Source organism: Falco biarmicus, chromosome 14 (genome assembly GCF_023638135.1).
Source record: "Falco biarmicus isolate bFalBia1 chromosome 14, bFalBia1.pri, whole genome shotgun sequence".
NCBI lineage: Eukaryota > Metazoa > Chordata > Aves > Falconiformes > Falconidae > Falco > Falco biarmicus.
The window spans coordinates 19,220,430-19,240,799 of NC_079301.1; the positions used below are offsets into that span (position 1 = coordinate 19,220,430).

Genomic DNA, 20,370 nt, shown 5'->3' on the forward strand with positions numbered 1-20,370 from the left:
GCCTGTGCGAACCTCATGAAGTTCAGCAAGGCCAAGTGCAAGGTCCTGCACGTGGGTTGGGGCAATCCCAAGCACAGGTACAGGCTGGGCAATGGATCGAGTGGATTGAGAGCTGTCCTGAGGAGAAGGACTTGGGGGTATTAGTGGGTGAAAAACTGACTATGAGCTGTCGATGTGCGCTGTCAGCCCAGCCAGCCAACGGTATCCTGGGCTGCACCAAAAGCAGCGTGGCCAGCAGGTCGAGGCAGGTGATTGTGCCTCTCTGCTCTCCTGAGCCCCCTGCAGCGCTGCGTGCAGCTCTGGGGCCCAGCACAGGAAGGACACGGACCTGTCGGAGGGAGGCCGGAGGGGCCATGAAGATGCTCAGAGGCTGGAGCAGCTCTGCTGTGCAGACAGGCTGGGAGAGTTGGGGTGGTTCAGCCTGGAGAGGAGAAGGCTCCAGGGAGACCCTGCACAGCCTGCCAGTGCCTGACGGGGGCTGCAGGAAAGCTGGAGGGAGCTTTCACAAGGGCAAGTAGTGATAGGACAAGGGGCAATGGCTTTAAACTGAAAGAGGGGAGATTTAGATGAGCTATTAGGAAGAAATTCCTCACCGTGAGGGTGGTGAGACACCGGCCCAGGCTGCCCAGAGCAGCTGTGGGTGCCCCATCCCTGGCAGTGCCCAAGGCCAGGCTGGACGGGGCTCTGGGCAACCTGGTCCAGGGGAAGGTGTCCCTGCCTGTGGCAGGGGGTTGGAACTAGATGGGCTTTCAGGTCCCTTCCAACCCAAACCAGTCTGTGATTCTATCTCTTGTTAACACATTAAATCACCAAATTTTGTTTAGAATTAATGAGAGAAAAAACTGATAGACTGCATGAATCTGAAAGAGCTGCCCTTATAATTCTAGATTTACCCAATTCATTCTAATCTGATCATCTCATCCAACTTATCTGACATGATTTCACTTAATTGCCAAATTAATTTGAGAGGGGTTGGCTGATCCAAGCAGCTTTCTTGATAAAATGTAATCCTAGAAGCATTACAAAATAGAAATGTGAGCAGCAGTTACAAGTAAATCAGTTACTTTAGAAAACAGTACTTTAATTTGACCTTACTGTTTCTGTATTTTTCAGCATCATATTAATTTCAGGTCTGGAGAACTTGTAAAGATGTCTTAGCACAGTTTAGAAATGTTGAAATAAATGGCATCATTTACACCCGCCAGCTGTGCTTTCTTCTTCTTCTTCATGTATACGTGCAAAGGAATTCCATTACATGTACAATTAGTCACATGACCTGTGTTTGTAAGATCAGGCTTTGAATGTGAACAAATATTCAAAAATTTGTCAAATGATTTAACACCAAGTCAAATACTTTTTGCTTACACTTCAAAAATAACCACACACTCCTATAAAAGACTATAAGTCCCAAAAGCATCTAAGCGTAGAGTTCTTTAAACTAATCCTATCCATTCTTAAACTCAACCCTATCCACTTAAAACATGACCCAGCTACCTCCCCTTCCTCTGCAGTCAATGCAGAAAAATGGGTATCTCCAAAGACATTTCACCCTGAGAAGTAGATGGGGAGAAGCGCTCTTACAAGTACCATTCTCTGTAAGAGGGGAGATGAATAGATAAGATACTTAACTTCAAGATGTCTAATGCAGCCTAGATAAAACTCCAATCTGATAGAAAAGTGTTTTCAAAAGTAAAACATGTACCCTGGAAAAGTAAATCCTATTGTCACTCAGTGAGAGTGAAGCTTTTGACTATCTTCAGACCTGAAAGAAGGCATCCAATATTTGATACATAGACTTGAACATGTGGTAAGATCCTTTCCTGAAGCAGCATCCACTAACTTGAAACATGCCAGGTGGAAGATGTTTGACACTGTGTTTCTTAAAACTTCATCATGGTTTCTTCCGTGTTAGCTTAAATACTGCCACTGACAATGGTATAACTTGGTGTGGGAGCATACTGAATTCACAGGATCATCCCCAGAGTGGAATTTCAGTAAGAAAATGATACTGAGCTCTAACAGTGCTTATGGTTATTAGGGTTCTTCCCAAGTACTTGGGAGTTACTATTCCAACAATGGCAGGAAAAGCAAATCCTAGCTTAGTGACTACAGAACACCACATTCAAGTTGGGACGTACAGGCAACCCAGGCAGGCCAGGAAACCCATCTGATCCAGAAACGCCGGGACTCCCAGTGGTACCATTGCAGCCATCGAGGCCAGGCAGACCTCTAGGTCCAGATTGCCCAGGGTGACCCTGTGTAAACGGGAAAAAGAGAGAATGACTGACAGGATACATTATCTCATTAGTAATACTGTCCCCAGAAAATTGATATCTTCCAAATGGCAACACAAAACAAAACACACAACTCCCACTCAAGTCCAGCGTATGGCAGACTGCAACAGAACTACCTTCTTCGGCCAGCATTGTTTATCCTCCCCAAAGCTTCAATCCTAGAACATTGGCTGCATTCATTTAATTACCTTTTTCTCCAAGGGATAATTTCCTGAAGTACATAACTTGTGCATGAGTAGGTCCCAAAAGGGCAATACTCATCCCACCGCAGTCTGAAACATATGGCACGTAACACAGTGTAGAACAGCACGCGAGGGTGCACCTGACACCAGGATGGGAGTTGCTCATGTAAAAACAAGGGCAGAGGCAGACTTGACAATACTCAGCATTTATAACTGCAGTCTGCTTAAAGTTTCAGTGACTTCTCTTCCTCTCCAGCGTGGATTCTTTGCTTTAATAGTTCAACAGATGTTACAGCTCCAACATCGGGCATTCAGGCAAAACAGCTTTTCTTGTTATATTAAACTTAAAATCTTAGGCAAAGCAACTGGGAGAAAGACTCAATTAAACTAACAGCATTTAAAAGACTGAATTTGTAATGGTCCATTATTAATCAAGCAGAGTAGAATGTAAGTGTACCTAATTCTGATTTCACACATATTTAGCCCTAGTATAGCTCTGTTAATTTGACTGGAGTTATTCAGCATGGTACCGGTGCAAAGGAGATCAAAGTTTGAGACTATAGTTACTTATTCTTCAGTGTCATACAGCTATGTGTAGGCAAAACACGGAAAGGCAGAACTGTCAGCCACACTGCCCAGGTTTCAAGCAGCTCCTTATTCTACCCTTCTCATAGAAATGAGTTCTGTGGCACTCAAAGGTGGCATTTTGTGGCAGGAATTAAAATGAAACTTATGGAGATAGTATCAGTAACTGACAGTTCTCCCCCTCCCCTCTGTACACCCTGATCTTGACTCATCCCAACAGTACGTTTGTTTGATCCCAAAGATTCATCCTTAAGATATGGCATTAAACAAGTTATGACTCACACTAGGAAAGTAAAAAAAATAAACATGGATAAAACGGAGATAAAGCAGAACATTAACAATTCTTCATGCCTGACACTTAAAACAAAACACATGTGTGATGCAAAAGGTCTTCCCAGTCCAAGCCAAGAGCATATGCTCTGACCAAACCCAATAAGAACTTTGCAGTAACGTAAAGCCTTTTATCTAAGGATCTTAAAATGCCTTGCAAAAATGTGGGAATGCTATAATTTTCATTTTACGGATATGAAGCTGGAGCACACAGTAGCAGTGACTTTCCCAAGGATGCAGAGCAACTTAGGCCGTAATTACGTAAATACTCAAGCTGATCACCGGTCTCAGCTGTTGCCAGGAGGGCCATTGCACACTCCTGCTTACTCACACCTACCTTTTCCCTGTGTTGGCACAGACACAGGCAGAATAGGCGAGTTGGAGCAGGAAACCAATACAGCAGAGAAATAACTGTGCTGTTTCTTAATGAGGTTAATTTTCAGCCAGATGAGTTCCTTGGTCCAGCTCATTTGGCAACTGCTTTGCAATTTGTGCCAACAAAATGGAGAGAAGGGGAGAAAGCCCAGATCTGCTCTCTGTCAGTCAGTAAGGTGCAAAGTGAATGAATGTGAAGTGTGTCTCCACTACAGGATCACGGCAGCTCACCCAGACAAGTATAAATTTGAGATTAAACAAGGCCTCAGGACATGGAATGAAGTCATCTTAAACCATTAGCATCAGGCATCACTGCATACATAGCACCAGTTGCCCTGACGATTTGTCAAAACACTCACATGGTGTTCAAGCAGGGACTTGCCAGGCCCTAGTAAAGTGACAGGAGAAGGCTGAAGCACCAATTAAGTGCCACTTAGGTTTGTCTCTTAGAAACTATTTCATTTGGTTCCCGAAGCTGGAACAAATCAGTGGCAGCCCACCTCCTCCGTTCATGTGGAACGTCATAGCCAAGAGCAGCAAGTTTCTGACAGGACAGGCTGTAACAGCAGAGGGAGGCCAGAGTGGCCAGTGTCTACCAGGTCTTTCACTTTGTTCACAGCACCAACGAAACCAGAAGCTACGTGGGACAAGTGCACATGTATCTGGTTACAACATAAGGTGACCAGCTGCAAGATTTAGTGAAGCTGAATGGCCAACATCTGCCCCTCAGAGCCGGACAACAGGGAGCCAAGCGCTAAGCCTTTAGTGCTGGCCAACAGCCAGCCCATGGCAGGCAGCTGACTGGTGGCCTCATGTCTTGGGAAACACTTTGGGTGAGATCTCCTAACTCTTGGACCAACACAGCCTGCAAGTGGCCCAAAGGATTTTGGTATCTTCTTAATATGTGAGAAGGGCTCACAAGGAGAGGACATAAAGTTTGCTGACCACAGTGATTTCTTATGTGTATGAAATAAATCTGTGTTCCCGTCACTTAGTCCCACGGCATCCATGTCTGTGTTTCTGAGCCAAAGCATGACACAGACACACACCCCTCCGCTGTCTCTTTTGCTTTAGGGAAAAACATCCACAGGATTTCCTACTTTCTAGCTATCCTGCTATCACAGTTTGCAATGTTTTGTTTTAAGAACCTTACTTGAGGAGATACTGAGCACCCACAACTGACTTCCTTGAGAGCTGTAACGTTCTGGCTTAAATGAACCTTTCCCCCAGGGATTTAAAATACTGATTTAAAGAGCAGTTTTGACCTGAAACCTGGTGGTTAATAGTTTCACTGCTCTCACCTCCTCCCATTCCTGTTTGGCGGATGTGCCAATTCAGCACGAGCACCTCAGTTGACTAAGGCAGAAGGCTTTTACAGGCTTTACTTATACATGGCAGGGTGAGTTGTTCACAGACCTGAGCTAAAACACAGGCTGGAGAGATTGCTTGTGCTCTCTGCTCTCACAAAAGGAGACATTCCCTCTGAGACAGATAAAGAAACTTGAACTGTTCATCCAGGCACTTGCTTTATCTGACTCTTGCTCATATACTAACACTGTGATTCCAGGGGGCCTCTTTTCTAAATCAAACAGCACAAAGGTGATCCCAACAGGAGAGCTCAACAAATACTTAAAAACAGGGAAACAAATGCAATTAAAAGTGAACACAAAACTAATTGATTACGCAGTTTCATGGATTGCTATGGCAAAGCGGTCTTTTTACAGCCATCACCAAGTGCTTATGTTTTGTCTAGAAGGGTCACAGAATAGAGAACTCTGTCTCTCCATGTAGCTCTAGCTTTCATGGTACAGACAAGGGCTCACTTTTCATAGAAGTATTTCCTTGGATAGTTCACGAAAGGCTATATACATCTCCCATCTCCAGTTCCAGCCTTTGCCAGGTGTCCTTGAATCTTGTCCTACAGGAAAAAATAAACTTCCCGAGCAGGGCCAAGGATTTGAGAGTTTCTTCTACAGTGTGACGTGAAAGGCTAGCAATAAACACATGTAGCTGCTGTATTTACTAGGTTAAAGGGATTAGGCAGGCCAGCTGCAACAACATGATTCACTTGCCACCAGCATTGGCCCAGGGAAGGAACTCTGTGGAACACCACTTCCCTTAAGGTCAATAGTGGGATTCCCCTCTGAATCACAGCCTTACAGTCCTTTGGTCATGACTAAAATACCTGCCCATGTTAGCATGAAGAATCCCTCTTCGTATTTACATGTTAATTCTTGTGCAGAGATAGCAATACATTTTTACTTCTCTTTTACACGCATCAGCACACACGTGCTCTCTCTCCTTTGCTCTGCATTTCATCCATCCATATGATGTACATATGTTCATAAAAATTTCACAACAAACCTAAGCTACTCCCTTATCCTGAAATGCAACTGGCAAAAGCATAAATATTTTCTCAAGCAGTGAGGGATGCTATTTTCACCCTAGAATAGAAGTATTTATCACAATGGCTAGAACATAAACAGTACAAACTAGCTGCCCTTCCCCCTTATTCTGTCCTGCAACGGTCGCACAGAAGACTCACAGTAGTGAGCACTTTGCTGTTTATGACCAGCAAAACCTGCCTCTTTCCCATGAGCCCACCTGCAGAACACTGTAAAGCAGAGAGAGGTCTGCATATGCTGGAGGCTTTGAATCCTCTCATTTACCTCCCCTACTCCTTGGAATGCCTGTTGCTGCCAACTACCTGGCAATGGCTGTTGCTGTATCTCTGCCTCCCCTCACTGTTGGGAATCCCCTTTCTCCAGAGCCTCATCTGAAAAAGTATCCCGAGAACAGCATGTTCCCACAGTGTGTTCAATTAAATTAAGTATTATGGGAACAGCTTGTTCTCTTCAGAGCTAGAGAGTTGGCTGGTGGGAAAAGAAAAAAAACAGCAGCAAGGGAGTAGAGCAGGAGAGAAAACAGGCAAGGATGAGCAGAGGGGGAGAGAAGGACAAGGGCCAGGAAGGAACTGGAATCAAACAGGCTCATTTACAGGGCCAAATGTGCATTTTCAGCCAATACCTCAAAACAATTCAGTTTTTGATAGGAAGTAAGAAAACATGGCTCAACTGTTGAAGCTCTTGGCCAGCTGAGGAAATAGAGAAGATGAGAAAGAGCATGAGTATAGTCTGAAGACACAAGGATACAGAAGATGGAAAAATGTCATCAAGAAAAGAAAAAGAATTCTAATACCAGAAGGAGAAAGCAGGATGAGCTGAATAGTTTAGAGTGAGCAAGGAAGTCTGCAGCAACTTCTAAAGCTGGCCCAGCTAAAACTCCCCTGAGGTAAATTGTACAACATCTTCGGGGAACACCAAAGCAGAAGAAAGCTGGTCAAAACACTCTAGGCACATCATTTGTTGAAAGGAAACAACTGTCACTAGAATGTTAAAGATCCAAAGAATGAAACAAACAAACAAAAAAAATCCTGATGGCCAGGGAAAATGGCCACCTACACCTACCACCTGGAAAATGCAGCAATTTCTCTTTCCTGTCTTACGTTTCTGAAAGGCTTAGACCTAAACCAGAACTAGCACCTAGTGGAGAAAGAAGCAAGGATTCTCTGGAGGGCCTCAGCTCTAATCACTGTTTTCATTCACATCATAGCAAAAGAAGATTAAGGGAGACCTAATAACAGTTATCACATGCAAGAAGGCTACTACAAAGTAAAAGGGAACAATCTGCTCTCTGTGTCCATGACGAGTAAGATGTGAACTAAGAGGTTTAAGAGAAAGCAGAAAGAAAGACTGAAGCTAGACATTAGCAAAGCTTTTCTAACAAAGAAGTCAGTCTCCATCATCAGCAGGTTTTAAGAATTGGCTAGGAAACACCTAATGGCCTGAAGCACAGCTGACCATGCCCATTTGACTGTCTGAGGTCCCTTTCAAGTCCTCAAATCTATGATTTTATGATACAGTGTTTTCTAGACATGGTGCTGACAGAACACTGTGCTGAAAGAAAAGCTTACCAATGATGCAGTGGATCCCTGTGTAACTCAGGCTCCCTTCCTGAGATTTATCAACCTCCTATCTTTCCATAACAGGATCCAAACCTCTTACAAAACAGAACGGAATCACCATGTGGACTAACAAACATGGCCATTTCTCTCCAGGGAGAAGTGAGCACTTGTGAGATACACCATTCATGTGCTAGGACAGTCTCACTGTGCTTACGTGCTTCTGATTGTGACAAACATTCTGGTGATTTATATTTACATACGCAAACTTACCGGGATCCCATTGATGCCTTGAAATCCTGGAACTCCCATTGGGCCCTGAAGAAAAAGAGTATATGTTATATTTCACTTCATCAATCTGTATATTTCAGTTACCTGTGAGATGCTTCTTGCTCCAACACTTCTGGTGATGGACTTTAGCTTTCAAAACCAAAAGGAGCAAACTATTTAATGCAGATCCTCTCTGATCGCAGGGGTCAGTGAAGACAGGAACTTGAGCATCTGAGCTTGACTAGATGCCAAATGAGTGTTTCAGGAACGTTTTAATCAGGCAATTTAAAGTTAAAATATAGTCTCCTACTGCACATCTGGGGAAAACAAGATGCCAGGAAAATAAACAATCCAGTATATGCTTAATTCTCAGTATCACACCTGACCTTCCAAGAGCTTCAACAGGACTTAGGAGTTTTTCTGTCTACACTTGGATAGCACCACCCAGGGATGTGCAGACCACAGTATTAACATCAGACCACCCCTGGCTAAGTTGCAAGTAATTACCACTCTCTTGGTTCTGCTGCTCTGCTCTGGATAGTAGCAAAACAGACTGTGTAAGCAGAATATCCAGATTAAACTGCTCTTCCTTTGGAAAGGTAAAGTATATTGCTTCCGTGAAGGATAAAGAGATAGAATGCACGTTGGTATTGCATATGTATCCATTTAAATGGATAGAAACAGCAGTGCAAGGAAATTGTTTCCAATCATTAAAGGGCAGTTCCTATCCTGGGTTTCTGTGCCTTCCAGAATCTGGGTTTAAGGATTTCAGTGTTATCTGCTACAATTATGAAAATGCCATCACTCATATTGGCACTCAGTCCTTGTTTTGAATCTTCCATTGCCTTTTAGGTGAATGCAACACCAAAGCAATGACTTTCGTTGCCATCATGTTCAGTTTACTTGGTTCTTTGTCTTATGAGAAGGGGGTGTAACTACAGCATATGAAAGTACAATTGAGCTAGTTTTCATTTAACTAGCTCACCTATCAGTAGCTGGGAAAACATGGAAGAAACTCTGCTCTGCATGTCCTGGTACCCAAACTATCTGTCTTTTTCTTAATTGTGCACATTACTTTTGCTTTTCTAGATACCAACTCAGGATCTTCTACACAGGAACCAGTTCCAGGTCTCTCTGAACACAGAGAGCCATGGTGTTCCCCAGGGCTCAGTACTGGGGCCAGTTCTGTCTAGTATCATTATCGATGACCTGGATGAGGGCACTGAGCGCACCCCCAGCCGGTCTGCGGAGGACACCAGGCTGGGGCAGTGCTGCCCTGCGGGGGGGCAGGAGGCCCTGCCGGGGGTCTGGGCAGGCCGGGCGAGGGGCCCAGGCCGGTTGTGTGAGGTTCAACCCGGCTCCGTGCCGGGCCCTGCCCGTGGGGCACAGCAGCCCCAGGCAGCGCTGCAGGCTGGGGCAGGGGGCTGGGAAGGTGCCCGGCGGGAAAGGGGCTGGGGGGGCTGGCTGGGCCGGCTGGGCAGGAGCCAGCCCTGTGCCCAGGTGGCCACGGGGGCCAGCAGCAGCCTGGCTGGTGTCAGGAACAGCGTGGCCAGCAGGACATGGAAAGTGCTTGTCCCCCTGCACTTGGCACTGGTGAGACCGCACCTCCAACACCATGTTCAGTCTTGGGCTCCTCGCTTCAACAGGGACACAGAGGTGCTGGAGCAGGAAGGCAATGAAGCTGGTGAAGGGTCTAGAGCACAAGTCTTGTGAGCTGCTGCTGAGGGAACTGGGAGTGTTCCCACACAGATGCAGTGCTTAAGGACATGTTTTAGTGATGGACTTGGCACTGTTAGGTTAACGGTTGGACTTGATGATCTCAAAGGTCTTCTCCAACTTAAATGATTCTATGATTCTGTAGTGCGAGTAAACCCCATTTATCCCATGGCACGCGAACTGAAAGACTGCTTGCAACAGCAATACTCATTTGACTATGGTTCATGCACCAGGATGGCTACAATGTTCAGCAGCTTTAGGAACTGTATTCTCAATCAAAAATAAAAGTAGGGGATTCTCTAAAGACACTGATGAAATGCTGTTGTGTTCTTACCCCTGGGCAGATAGTCCAAGATTATCTTTATTCATTCAAAAATATAGGCAAGGCCACAGATCTATTGGAGGGACAGAAAAGTCACCATTGAGCCTACCTTGTCGCCCTTCTGTCCAGCTGGTCCAGGGGGGCCCACTGCTCCTCTCTCACCTTTTGCTCCTGGCAGACCTTCTGGGCCAGTGAATCCAGGTGCACCTATTGGTCCTTGAAGCCCAATAGGTCCTGGTCGACCCTAAAATACAATAAAAAATAAGTAGATGCATCATGTTCACAAACTCCTTTGTAATTACTCTATCCAACTCAATCTTTAATGCAATTTGATATCTCTCAGGGTAGCTAGGACATCCTAAAGTTTTCCCTGTACATTCTCAGATTAAGAATCTTCAGAGGTTATTTCAGCTAAGTCGTGAGTAATACCAAGAAATCTCCTCTTTTTCCTGAAAGATTTATTACTACCTATATTGCTGTAGGAAGGAACAGGGGAAAGCAAGTGTTTTGAGATCAAACTGGCTGCTGCTTCTTGAGTTTGCACCTCTATTTCCAAGCTGCAAAGTGCAAAAAGGTTTTGTTTATGCATTAAATGAAGCACAACAAAAAGATAAGGCAAAATGCAAGAAGTGCATGGGTCACATGCAGTCAGAAGGCACAGTTTATTGAGTATTTGAGACTAGTACAATGGTTGGCTCAACGTTGGGATCGACTGCACTGTGCTTTCCTGGTTAGCTTATAGTCAGGGCTGTGGATTTTGATTTCTGGAGCACAGAAAGAAGGGTGCAATGAGTGAGCAGTGCCCGAAGATGGCAGCGTTTTCTACAACTGCAGAGATTCACGTCGGACTGATGAACTTCCATTGTTCTAGCGCTGCGTGGATGTGCAGAGTAGCCTGGTACTGCCTTCTGAAACAAGCCAATGTTTAAAAAAATTTGCTGTAGGTGCTTTGATTTTTTTATTAACCTCAGAAGCTGCCTCTTGGCAGCTGAACGCTTAACGCAGAGTTTTGTGTTAACATTTTTCAACTTTTCATTTGGATTGTTTAGAAAGAATTGGAGAGAGATCAACAGTCTCAGGTCCCAAAGTATCAGTAGAAAATGGCAGGTTTAGGGCTATGCTTTCTACTAGCAAGACAGGCTGGATTCCATGAAGTTATCCACGCAAAGAATCAAGCCTTACATTAAAAGATATAGAATGCAGGAGGAAGTTAAAAAAACCCAAACAAACCCACCCTCCTTTCAGTTCTCCTCTACACTCATGTCCATGGCAGTGTGTTTCCCTTCTATTCCCTAACTCCTTAAAACAGAAGGAATGCAGCTCCCTGCTGCAAGTGTTTTAGTAATCTCAGCTGGAGACATACAAAGTCCTGACTCCATGGCTTGGCAGGTAAAAGACTTTAGAGTTAATTTAAAAATGCATTTTTACACGTTAATCATCAAAGTGAAACAACCTGTAACTGATTTTGAAACTTCTTTTTCCAGGATCAGTTTTAGTACCCGTTTAGGCTAAAACATCTCCTCCCATAGTCTATGTTTCTTCTGTGCTGGAGCAGTTTTCTTTTAAAGCACAGCAATGCCCCTGTGTCGCTCTTTCTGTTGTGATTGTTTCAACCTGGCCTTTCAACTGAGGTCAAGTGCATGTTTTCTATTTCATACCTTTTCTGTCTAGACACTGTCCATACCGTGCACTTCCAGAGGTACAGACTCCCATCTGAAAAGGCTTTTCTGTTTATTATTTTTAGCTTTCTTCACTCTGGGCTAATTATCAATGGAATCCTTTATATTGGGAAACCATATGATCATAACATTAATCCCCAAATCTTCAGTGGTCCTTGGCAACCGTACAAAACAAGTAATGTTACGAAAATCACATGCTTTGCTCTCACTTGCAGCCCCAGCTTTACTTTTTTAACTTCCCTTAGTCACAAGCTATTCAGAGTCTTTCAGACAACATCTCAAAAGACATGGGTTGTGGACTGTTTACCTCAAGGCAACACAGCAGTGGAGACAAACCCTCAAAACTGGCACGTTACTGTTAGAGCCAGCCACCACCCACAAAGCCACGGCATCCAAGAGTCCACCAAGGTTTCTAGAGAAAACCCACTGTGAATTCTTCACTTGTTCGAATTGCTAACACTTCTGTATTCAATTACTTTGATTGTCTGGTTAATGACAGTGTTTCACAATGACTGGAACTGATAGGAATTACAATTTTAGGAGGCTTTTGTTTTGCTTTGCTGCAGGTCACTTGGAGAGAAATACATCTAGATGAGACAGTAAAGACCAGTAACTACACATTCTGCTTGTGTTCAGTTTTGCAGCTCTCTGACAGAAGAATCAAACATGTTCTTTCCCTTTTGCATTAGTGCCTTACAAGAAAGATTTTAACAGCACTTAAAGATTTTTTCAGTGCCTTAGAGTGTCACTAAACCATAAAGACACAGTAAAGTGCTTCTAATCTCTCTGATAATGTGATTATGCCATGATAATCAGGCTCTCAAGAATCCCTACTGTTTCTTTTGAAGTCTATGTGGATGGAAATCATGTTTTCTATGCTGAAACAAAGGACTTGCCTCCACTGCTAAAAAAGCAGCATTTTTCGTCACTCAGTAGCACTCCCATGAACTGTCCCAAGACAAAAGCATTATAAAGAGCAGTGCTGTGGTTTGCAGGAGCAATTCCCGGATAAAAGCACAATGAAGGCTCAGGTTTTACCACAAGGTAAACTTCCAGGGTTCAGCCCCAGGTGGAACTACTGTTTGACCTCAATGAGTTTACCTTGCGGTAAAAAGTTAAGTGCCTTGTCTTTACCATGCTTTGGCATCAGGTTGCTCTTACTTATCCAAAAGATAAAAAGAATAAAGCATCTCTCAGCGGGGAGGACAAACTTACACATAAAATGTGGATTACATCAAACTGAAACCACAGTGAATCAACAGAGCTCCCTATTTTTAATCTTTATTCTTTAATATATGTAGTCCAGTAGTCTGTAGAAAAGCCATGAGTAATTAACACAAATGGTATCATTTTGTTTTCCTGGCCGCATTACAACCGTTTTTAAAAAGGGGGAAAGTAAAGAACGCTCATAACACCAAGCAAGGGTAAAGTCTATGAAATTACTGTGACTGGTGAATGTTTTCTCAAAGGCCCGTTAGAATTTCATATATTTCAAAACCATGACCTGCATTCTCAAACTTACTCGTGCACCAGGCCTTTACTACACAAGCAGCACTAAATGAGATGCCCATGTCTCTGTAATGAATACAACGCTGGTAAAAAAATGGCATTATTTCTTGATACACCATGGCATTTCCATAGATAATTTCAGGATTCTGACCAAGTTTATGCCACAAATTCAGGATGAGTCATATGCACCTCTGTTAGGTGCTCAGCCATTGTAATCTGCTAAAAATACAGAGATGTCCCAGACATTCAGGTTTCCATTCTGAGTGTGTGGTAACCAAGAGGAAAAAATGGCTGGGATAGGAACCTCCCATTCCTTCTGAATCGCCCCACTGTAGAAGGCAGTAAACCAAAATGGCCTGAAAATGCAATTTGATGGCAGTGTGTTTCAAGATGGAAAAGGTTCAGCAACATGTGCCTTCTTCCCTTCACCCTTTTCAATGCATCTGCATCCCAGGGTGTCACGAGGAAAGGCCGGTATGGTGGGTAACGATGGGGCCTCTCTACTGCTACACAATCAAATACATTACAGTTTCTCTATTGTCCATACCCCTTTTGCCAACTAATACCCCACATAAATTTTCGCCCACTGAAGCAGAGCTGCTACACGTAGCACTGCAAATTCCAAACATTCTTTTTTTTTTTTTCCCCCCCATTGCCTCTGTGAGCTTGGAGAATAAAGTGTAAATCTATTTGATTTGTCGCTGTGCAAAGGAACACACGTAGCAGTGGTATGGAACCACCGAACATGCCCCTTATTTCAGGGACAAAAAGGAAAAAAAAAAGCGTGCTTGCTTACTTGGGGGACTGTTCTACTAGTCCCACTCACTACTAAATACTAGCTCAGTGATTCATCACCAAAAAAGGATACTGGAACTCACAAATGTGAGGTAAGTTTAGCAGGGCTAGTAACTAAGCAGAATACTACTAATCAGGTAGGGCAGAATTGATCCCTACTTCAGTTAGTAAATTCATAGACTGCCGTATTTCAAGCAGCAAAGCATTATTATTTTTCTAAGCAAAATTAAGGTCCGGTGTATGAAAAGACCAATTGAATTTAAGGATATTCATGTTTTCTCAAACTAACACATAGTTCCCTCTTTATGAGAATTCAGCAACCACATTTTATAAAAAGGGTCTTATGTTTTCTACTTCTTCATCCGTTATTTCCCCCATAAAAAATGCTCTCTTGACACAAAATATTGCTAGTGACAAAGATTTACTTCATAAGCAAATGATTTGTAGTCTGAAGCATCTTATAACTGGTTGATTACATTAAGGCAAATCAAAAAGCCAATCATTAAATCATTATAGCCCTAAAAATGTATCTCCTCATTTACTGCACACACTGAGCAGAACGTAGCCTGAAACTTTCAAGGAAGACCTGTGTACCTGGATCCCAGGTTGTACAGGATAGCTTGTACAATGGACTGATCCTTTGAGATGCTCTTTCACACAGGCAAACGGCATTACTCATGTCAATCAGGGCCATGGGATGCCACATTATAAAAAGCGATACACGACTCAACTCACGCTGAATGAAGGAAGCATCTACAGGAGATTTATCGGTGCAAGGCAGCATTGTCCCGTAGTGAGCACCATGACCTTGGCTAACCACTTCTACTTTCTACCTCCTTTTCCTCCCTTCTCCTCTTCGGTCTGCTCTGCCTTTGCTGCAAGATTCCTGCGGCAGTGGTTATCTCTGGCTAGATACACAGTGCCTAGCACAAGAGAGTCCTGGTCTCAACTGGGGCCCCACAGTTCTACTGTAATAATAATAATTACTGATGAAAAACCCTTCACTATTTTCCTAAATTACAGGTCAGGTATCCAGTGCCCTGCTCACATTCCAGAGTAAGTAATTATTTTCCCTACTGAAAAATGCTTTGTACTTTAAAATTATTCTTCAGGTTTTCTTCTAAAAACTTAAGAGAAATTCTTGTTCAAAATGGCTTCTTTATTTCTGTCATATGATTTACTGTTCCTCTACACAGCTTTTTACCCACACAGCATGAGATGAATACACCAAACTGTATATACACACAGAAATAAAGGACCAGAAAAAAATATTCTTGCAACAATCCTATTTCATTCATCGCCTTCCCAAAATTCTTGTAGGTTGTTTTTTTGTTGTTGTCTGTCTTTTTAGGAAGGGTATCAGGGTATTAATTTTTTAAAATTCTTAAGAAAAGAGACAAATTATTCCTGTACCATGTTAAATTTTTAGTATCATAATTCATTTTAGAAGTTTTCTGTTTATGGAAAGCAGCACTTCGCATGCCCACACTGCAGACTGTCAAGGCTGCTCTGGTCATCTCAGGAGCAATCTTTTAATGTAATAATGAGCAACTGCAGGCTATTTCTCATAATAATTAGTTCATGTGATAAACTCCATTGTCAAAAAATACTTCTGTTATTTCCACTATGTCTGACTAGACATCATCACAAGTACAAAACGTAGGCGATTAAAAAAATGTGTGTGTGCATTTTTATATATGTATATACATACATATATATATATGTGGGTTTACACCCTATTTTTAAAGTGCTTTAATAAAATTGATGACATTTGACTCCATAAATCATTTGCTTCCTGAATCCTCTGCTTCAGTAACTTAATTAAAGTAGCAATGGAAGCTTTACCACATTATAAATATAAAAAGGCATACAAACCCTAGACTTTTTTTAAAAAAATCTTTATTTTTAAATTGGATATTTAAACCTCTGAAACCTTTCTTTTCTAGAATGCTCAATTTCCGGTTAAAAACTTTCTTGGAACATCCCGATTCAATCAATTCCCCATATTTGCTACTTCTATTTGTAGCATACAAAGAGACCATATACTTTTTCCCCACCACGGACAATGCCAGAAGGGATTTAGTGTTAAATTTAAGTAACTATTCCATTTTATACGTCATAACTACTTTAAAAGAAAGTGTGAGAGAGTTAAAGGATGACCTTAACTCAGATTGCTTTTTTGCTTTGATGTACTGAAATGTCCAAGTTAGAGATAAGAAAGTAAGAGCATGTGGGAAGGCTCCAGGCCACAGAGAACACAGATAACATGAAAGTAAGCGAAAGTCACTTGTGGGTTATAACATCTGTGTGAGAGATGCACTGGCTAGGAGACAGCTTTCCTGCACTGCACCCTAGAGAGAAGGGGATCCACATCTAACACTGAGCATCATACAGCAAGACTGGCACTACAGAAATAAAAAGATATTAATCACAGGGATTTTTTAAAATAAAGAACAAGCAGCAGGATTTACAAACCATAGTGATGTCCTACCTTGCATTTCAATTAAATGAATAACTGTTGTATGAAAATGAGTTAAAGCTTATTTTTAAGGAGCTATGGTGTATATTTGAATGACATTTTCTTGCCCGTTTCATGACCATCACTCAGAATTATGCCTTTATTTCAGCAAAAAACTGCATGAAACCGTTATCACAGTTTTCAGAGACTAGATACTGATGAATTGCATCCCAGAGCATCATCTCAGTAGAGGCGATCACCCTGAATCCCCATTTACCCACTGTTTGTTTAAGCTAATTGGCCATGAGGCTCAGGTGCTACATCCTCATCAGAGATGAGTTTTTCACCACTTGCCACAGGCAAAGGATTTTCTTCTAGCTTGACTGACATCTTTAGGGCCTTTTTGTGTTTTAAACTGGAAGGGAAACGCTCAGTTCCTACACAAATGGACAGGAATTCATGTAGACAGCATATGAGACTGACAACTGGCTCTACTCTGAAATCATGCACGTGTTTAAACCTGACTTAGAGGCAACTGAGGAAATGAGGCACGAATGAGGAGGTGAGTTACAGTAGGCAGGAACCGCTCCCACACCTCACGGAGCTCTGGCATTACATTACACTCATCACCATTCCAAAAAAATAGGGTTTATATTGAAAGGATGGATTGCACGATTGTGAAATCTTAGCAAAAATGCTGCAGCAAGTGAGGTCTAACTGACTTCAATTTACTTATGAACTAAGCATTTTTTTTATTTAACAAAAGAGCATAGCACAGCCAAAGATTTGAGTGGTTTATGAGATTTTATGGTCTTTTGCAACCTCAGTTCATCTTCTCTCCTTCAAGTCTTTGGTGCCTAATCTCTAAAAAATGTTTTAGAAAGCCTTTACAGTTCCCCGACCTGTTCACATAGGACAGCAGCTGTCATAACATTTTCTTGCCCTCAACTGAGGGAAGGGCACTTCTGAATACTGTGTACATCTCTTGATAGCAGCACGAGTCCTAAGCTGAATTTTAATATGAAAGAATTAGTTATTTCAGAAGAAAACACAGGGTTTCTCTAGGACTTCTTTCTATTTTCCTGATGGTTGCACAGGGAAGTAGACAAGGTAACATATGTAAAGCAATTTTTTTTGCCCCAGAATGCACACATCACCTCTGGTGACAGCGCGGCAGTAGAAAATGACCAAATGACAGCTCCTCAGCAGTCAGTCCCCAAAACAGAAGATGGGTAAAGCCTTGATACAGACCAGCAGGTATCTAAATCACTACTGCTCTAGCAAAATATCAGCTAACCGGTTCTAATTAGTTTTCATGTTTACTGAAAACTGCGTGAATGAAAAGAATAATTAAAATTGCTTCCTTCTGGAGTAACCCATAACGTTACACTACAGACAAGTGATGTGCAAAGAAGGGCAGCCCACAATTACTGCTGGCTTTGCTTCTTCAGCCTTACTGTCCTTACTTCTGGCAGTACTTTCATTGTCCTCAGAAATACTTTGCAGTCTGCTTTTACCTTTTGTGTTTACAGTTGTCTCTTACTCAATAACTTACTTGTTTCAATCAGATAACCAAACGGGATCACTTAGTTTCATCTCATATTTTAATTGTTTCTCTCTGTTGCTTTTCACAGGACAAACGATATGGATGAACTTTCTTGGACTTTCTAAAGGGCCTCATGCTAGAGACAAAAAACATGGGTGCACTTCAGACACACACTGGTGTTTATTAAATGAGATTATTCCATTTCCAACACCTGGCTACAGGCCTTCCAGTATGTGCTATGTGTGTGTATATATCTGTATATACAATATATATGTGTGTGTGTATATAGTCTCTCCAACAAATTTGGTAAGATCAAGCATTCTATTTTTCACAAACCATTTGAAGGAGTCATACCTAGCCCATACTGAGGAAGATACCACACTAATAACAGATATTAGTCAAGTCCCTTGGGGAAAACTGATACTGAATCATAGTGACTTCACCAGCAGTCACATCAGGTGTGCTGCCCACGAAGCCACAGCTTCTGACTCTCCTTAAGATACACCCTACAACACGCAAGTTTTTCAGGGATCTGCTACGGGTTTATGAGGAGAGAAGAACATGCAGCAGTGTGCTGTTTTCCCTTCCACTTAGCCCCAGAACCCTACAGAACAAACCAAAAAAGCCTGATGTGTTTCTAAAGAACTGTTTAACTGCACAGCTACAGTGAACTTTTTTGCGACCTCCCCCCTCTGGCTGGCATTTCCAAGCTGCCTTCTTCATGGACTCAAGTGACAGAAGATTCATTGTTGCAAAAAAATGTTGTCAGTAGAAAATTAGCTGTATTAAGTAGTGTACTGAACAAGTGAAATCTTGCCAGTGTCAGGCCTGTTAAGACCATTAAAGGGACATTGTATCTAGAAAGGCAGGGACGGTTCAGCCACATGCTGAAGCCGAACAGACTCCAAACTTCCTCAGGGTCCGCTGTGTCCAGATCTGTTAATTTGCTTCGGGCTCCTCTCCAGTCCTTTTTTTTTTTTTTTTTTAAACAACAAACCCAATTTTTAAACATCTAATTCCCCTTGCAAGCAAAGGCTGTGAAAAGTTAGTGTTTTCTTGAGACAGAGCAGGGATGTGGGCAAGGAGTAGATCTGGCAGGAGGAGACTGCCCCTACCAGCATTTTCCCAGTGGAACTATTCCTGAGCAGATGGGATGGTTTGGTCTTCCCTGTTGCACTGAGGGGTAGAGACGCTGACTTTCCTGCATCCCACGAAAGCACTGGCTATGAGAGCCCAGGCTATGCACTCAGAAAGCAGCAGCCAAGCTCTCCAAGAAGCAAACAAGCAGGATGAACTGCACATCTCGGGACAACTCACCCTTCCACACACAGAATTCTCTGTCTGTAAGCCTCTACAGTACCCATCCAGAGCTGAGGGATGTTGAAAATGGAAGACTGAACCAGGAAGGAAGGAAACAGGGACCTGGTAACGAAAAGGTCAACAGTACCTCTCCGCTAGTTCACAGTTTCTAATACTACGTTATACCTACATTTGACCACTTTTGTCTTGCTGCCTGGGAACTGGAAATCAAGACACGTCCTGCTCCCCCAGTAACAGAGATAAGGAGATATCTCAGAGATAAGAAATAGACCCAGAAGGGTGAGGCAAAGAGAGGGAAAAGGAGTTAAGGAAGCCCCTTCTGCTCGGTGGATGATACAGACAATTTTCCATTTCCCTCATGCTGTGGGAACAGAGGGTGTCCTCTAGCACCAGAACTTCCCCAAACATGACATTCAACCAGTCACGAAAGGAACGAGGATGAAGAAACCAGTAATGAACAAAAAGAAAACCCTTGAGGTTTGCATGCATGGAAAACAGTTACAGAGCTCTAGCGATCACTTACATGACACCTTCTTGGCCTTTCTAAAGGGCCTCATGCTGGAGACAAAAAATACTTTACAAAACTTTTAGAGAAGCTTCACTCACTGGAGCTCTTTATTGCAGTTTCAGCTACAGATAAGCTACTTCCAGCTTTTTTCTGATAGTTTCTACCAGCAGCTAAACCAAGTTCCCAGATGGCTGCAATGCCAAATTAAACCCATTTTTAAATTACAGTAAAAGGCTGGAGGGGTTTGGTTATTCAAAGAAAATTTACTCGAAGTACTTGTTTACTTTGCATAGATTCAAAAACCTCCAAAATGTTTCCCGCCAGGCAAAGACTTTCACTCTGAATGGGATATCTGGATAGCTCAGGAACACTCCATCCATCACAGCCACAGAAAAGTCTTGTCTTTGACTCCAAAGACTTTATTAGTTTCCATCAGATTTACTACTTCTACTTTGAAGGTGGTGATCAATGAATTGTAGGAGTGAGCCGATAACAGGAAATGTCATTGGACTGCAGTTTA

The 20,370-nt window shown here is 42.6% G+C and overlaps 1 protein-coding gene across 1 annotated transcript in view; it reads right to left on the minus strand.

Moving 5' to 3' along the window:
* COL4A6 (collagen type IV alpha 6 chain) overlaps positions 1 to 20,370 on the minus strand; it is a 139,743-nt gene that overhangs the window by 41,392 nt on the left and 77,981 nt on the right. Inside the window, exons 4-6 of the mRNA XM_056359746.1 lie at positions 10,145 to 10,279; positions 8,001 to 8,045; positions 2,139 to 2,255 (exon numbers count right to left, since the gene is read on the minus strand). Of these exons, the coding sequence (XP_056215721.1) occupies positions 2,139 to 2,255; positions 8,001 to 8,045; positions 10,145 to 10,279 (297 nt within the window). The remainder of the gene's footprint in view (positions 1 to 2,138; positions 2,256 to 8,000; positions 8,046 to 10,144; positions 10,280 to 20,370) is intronic.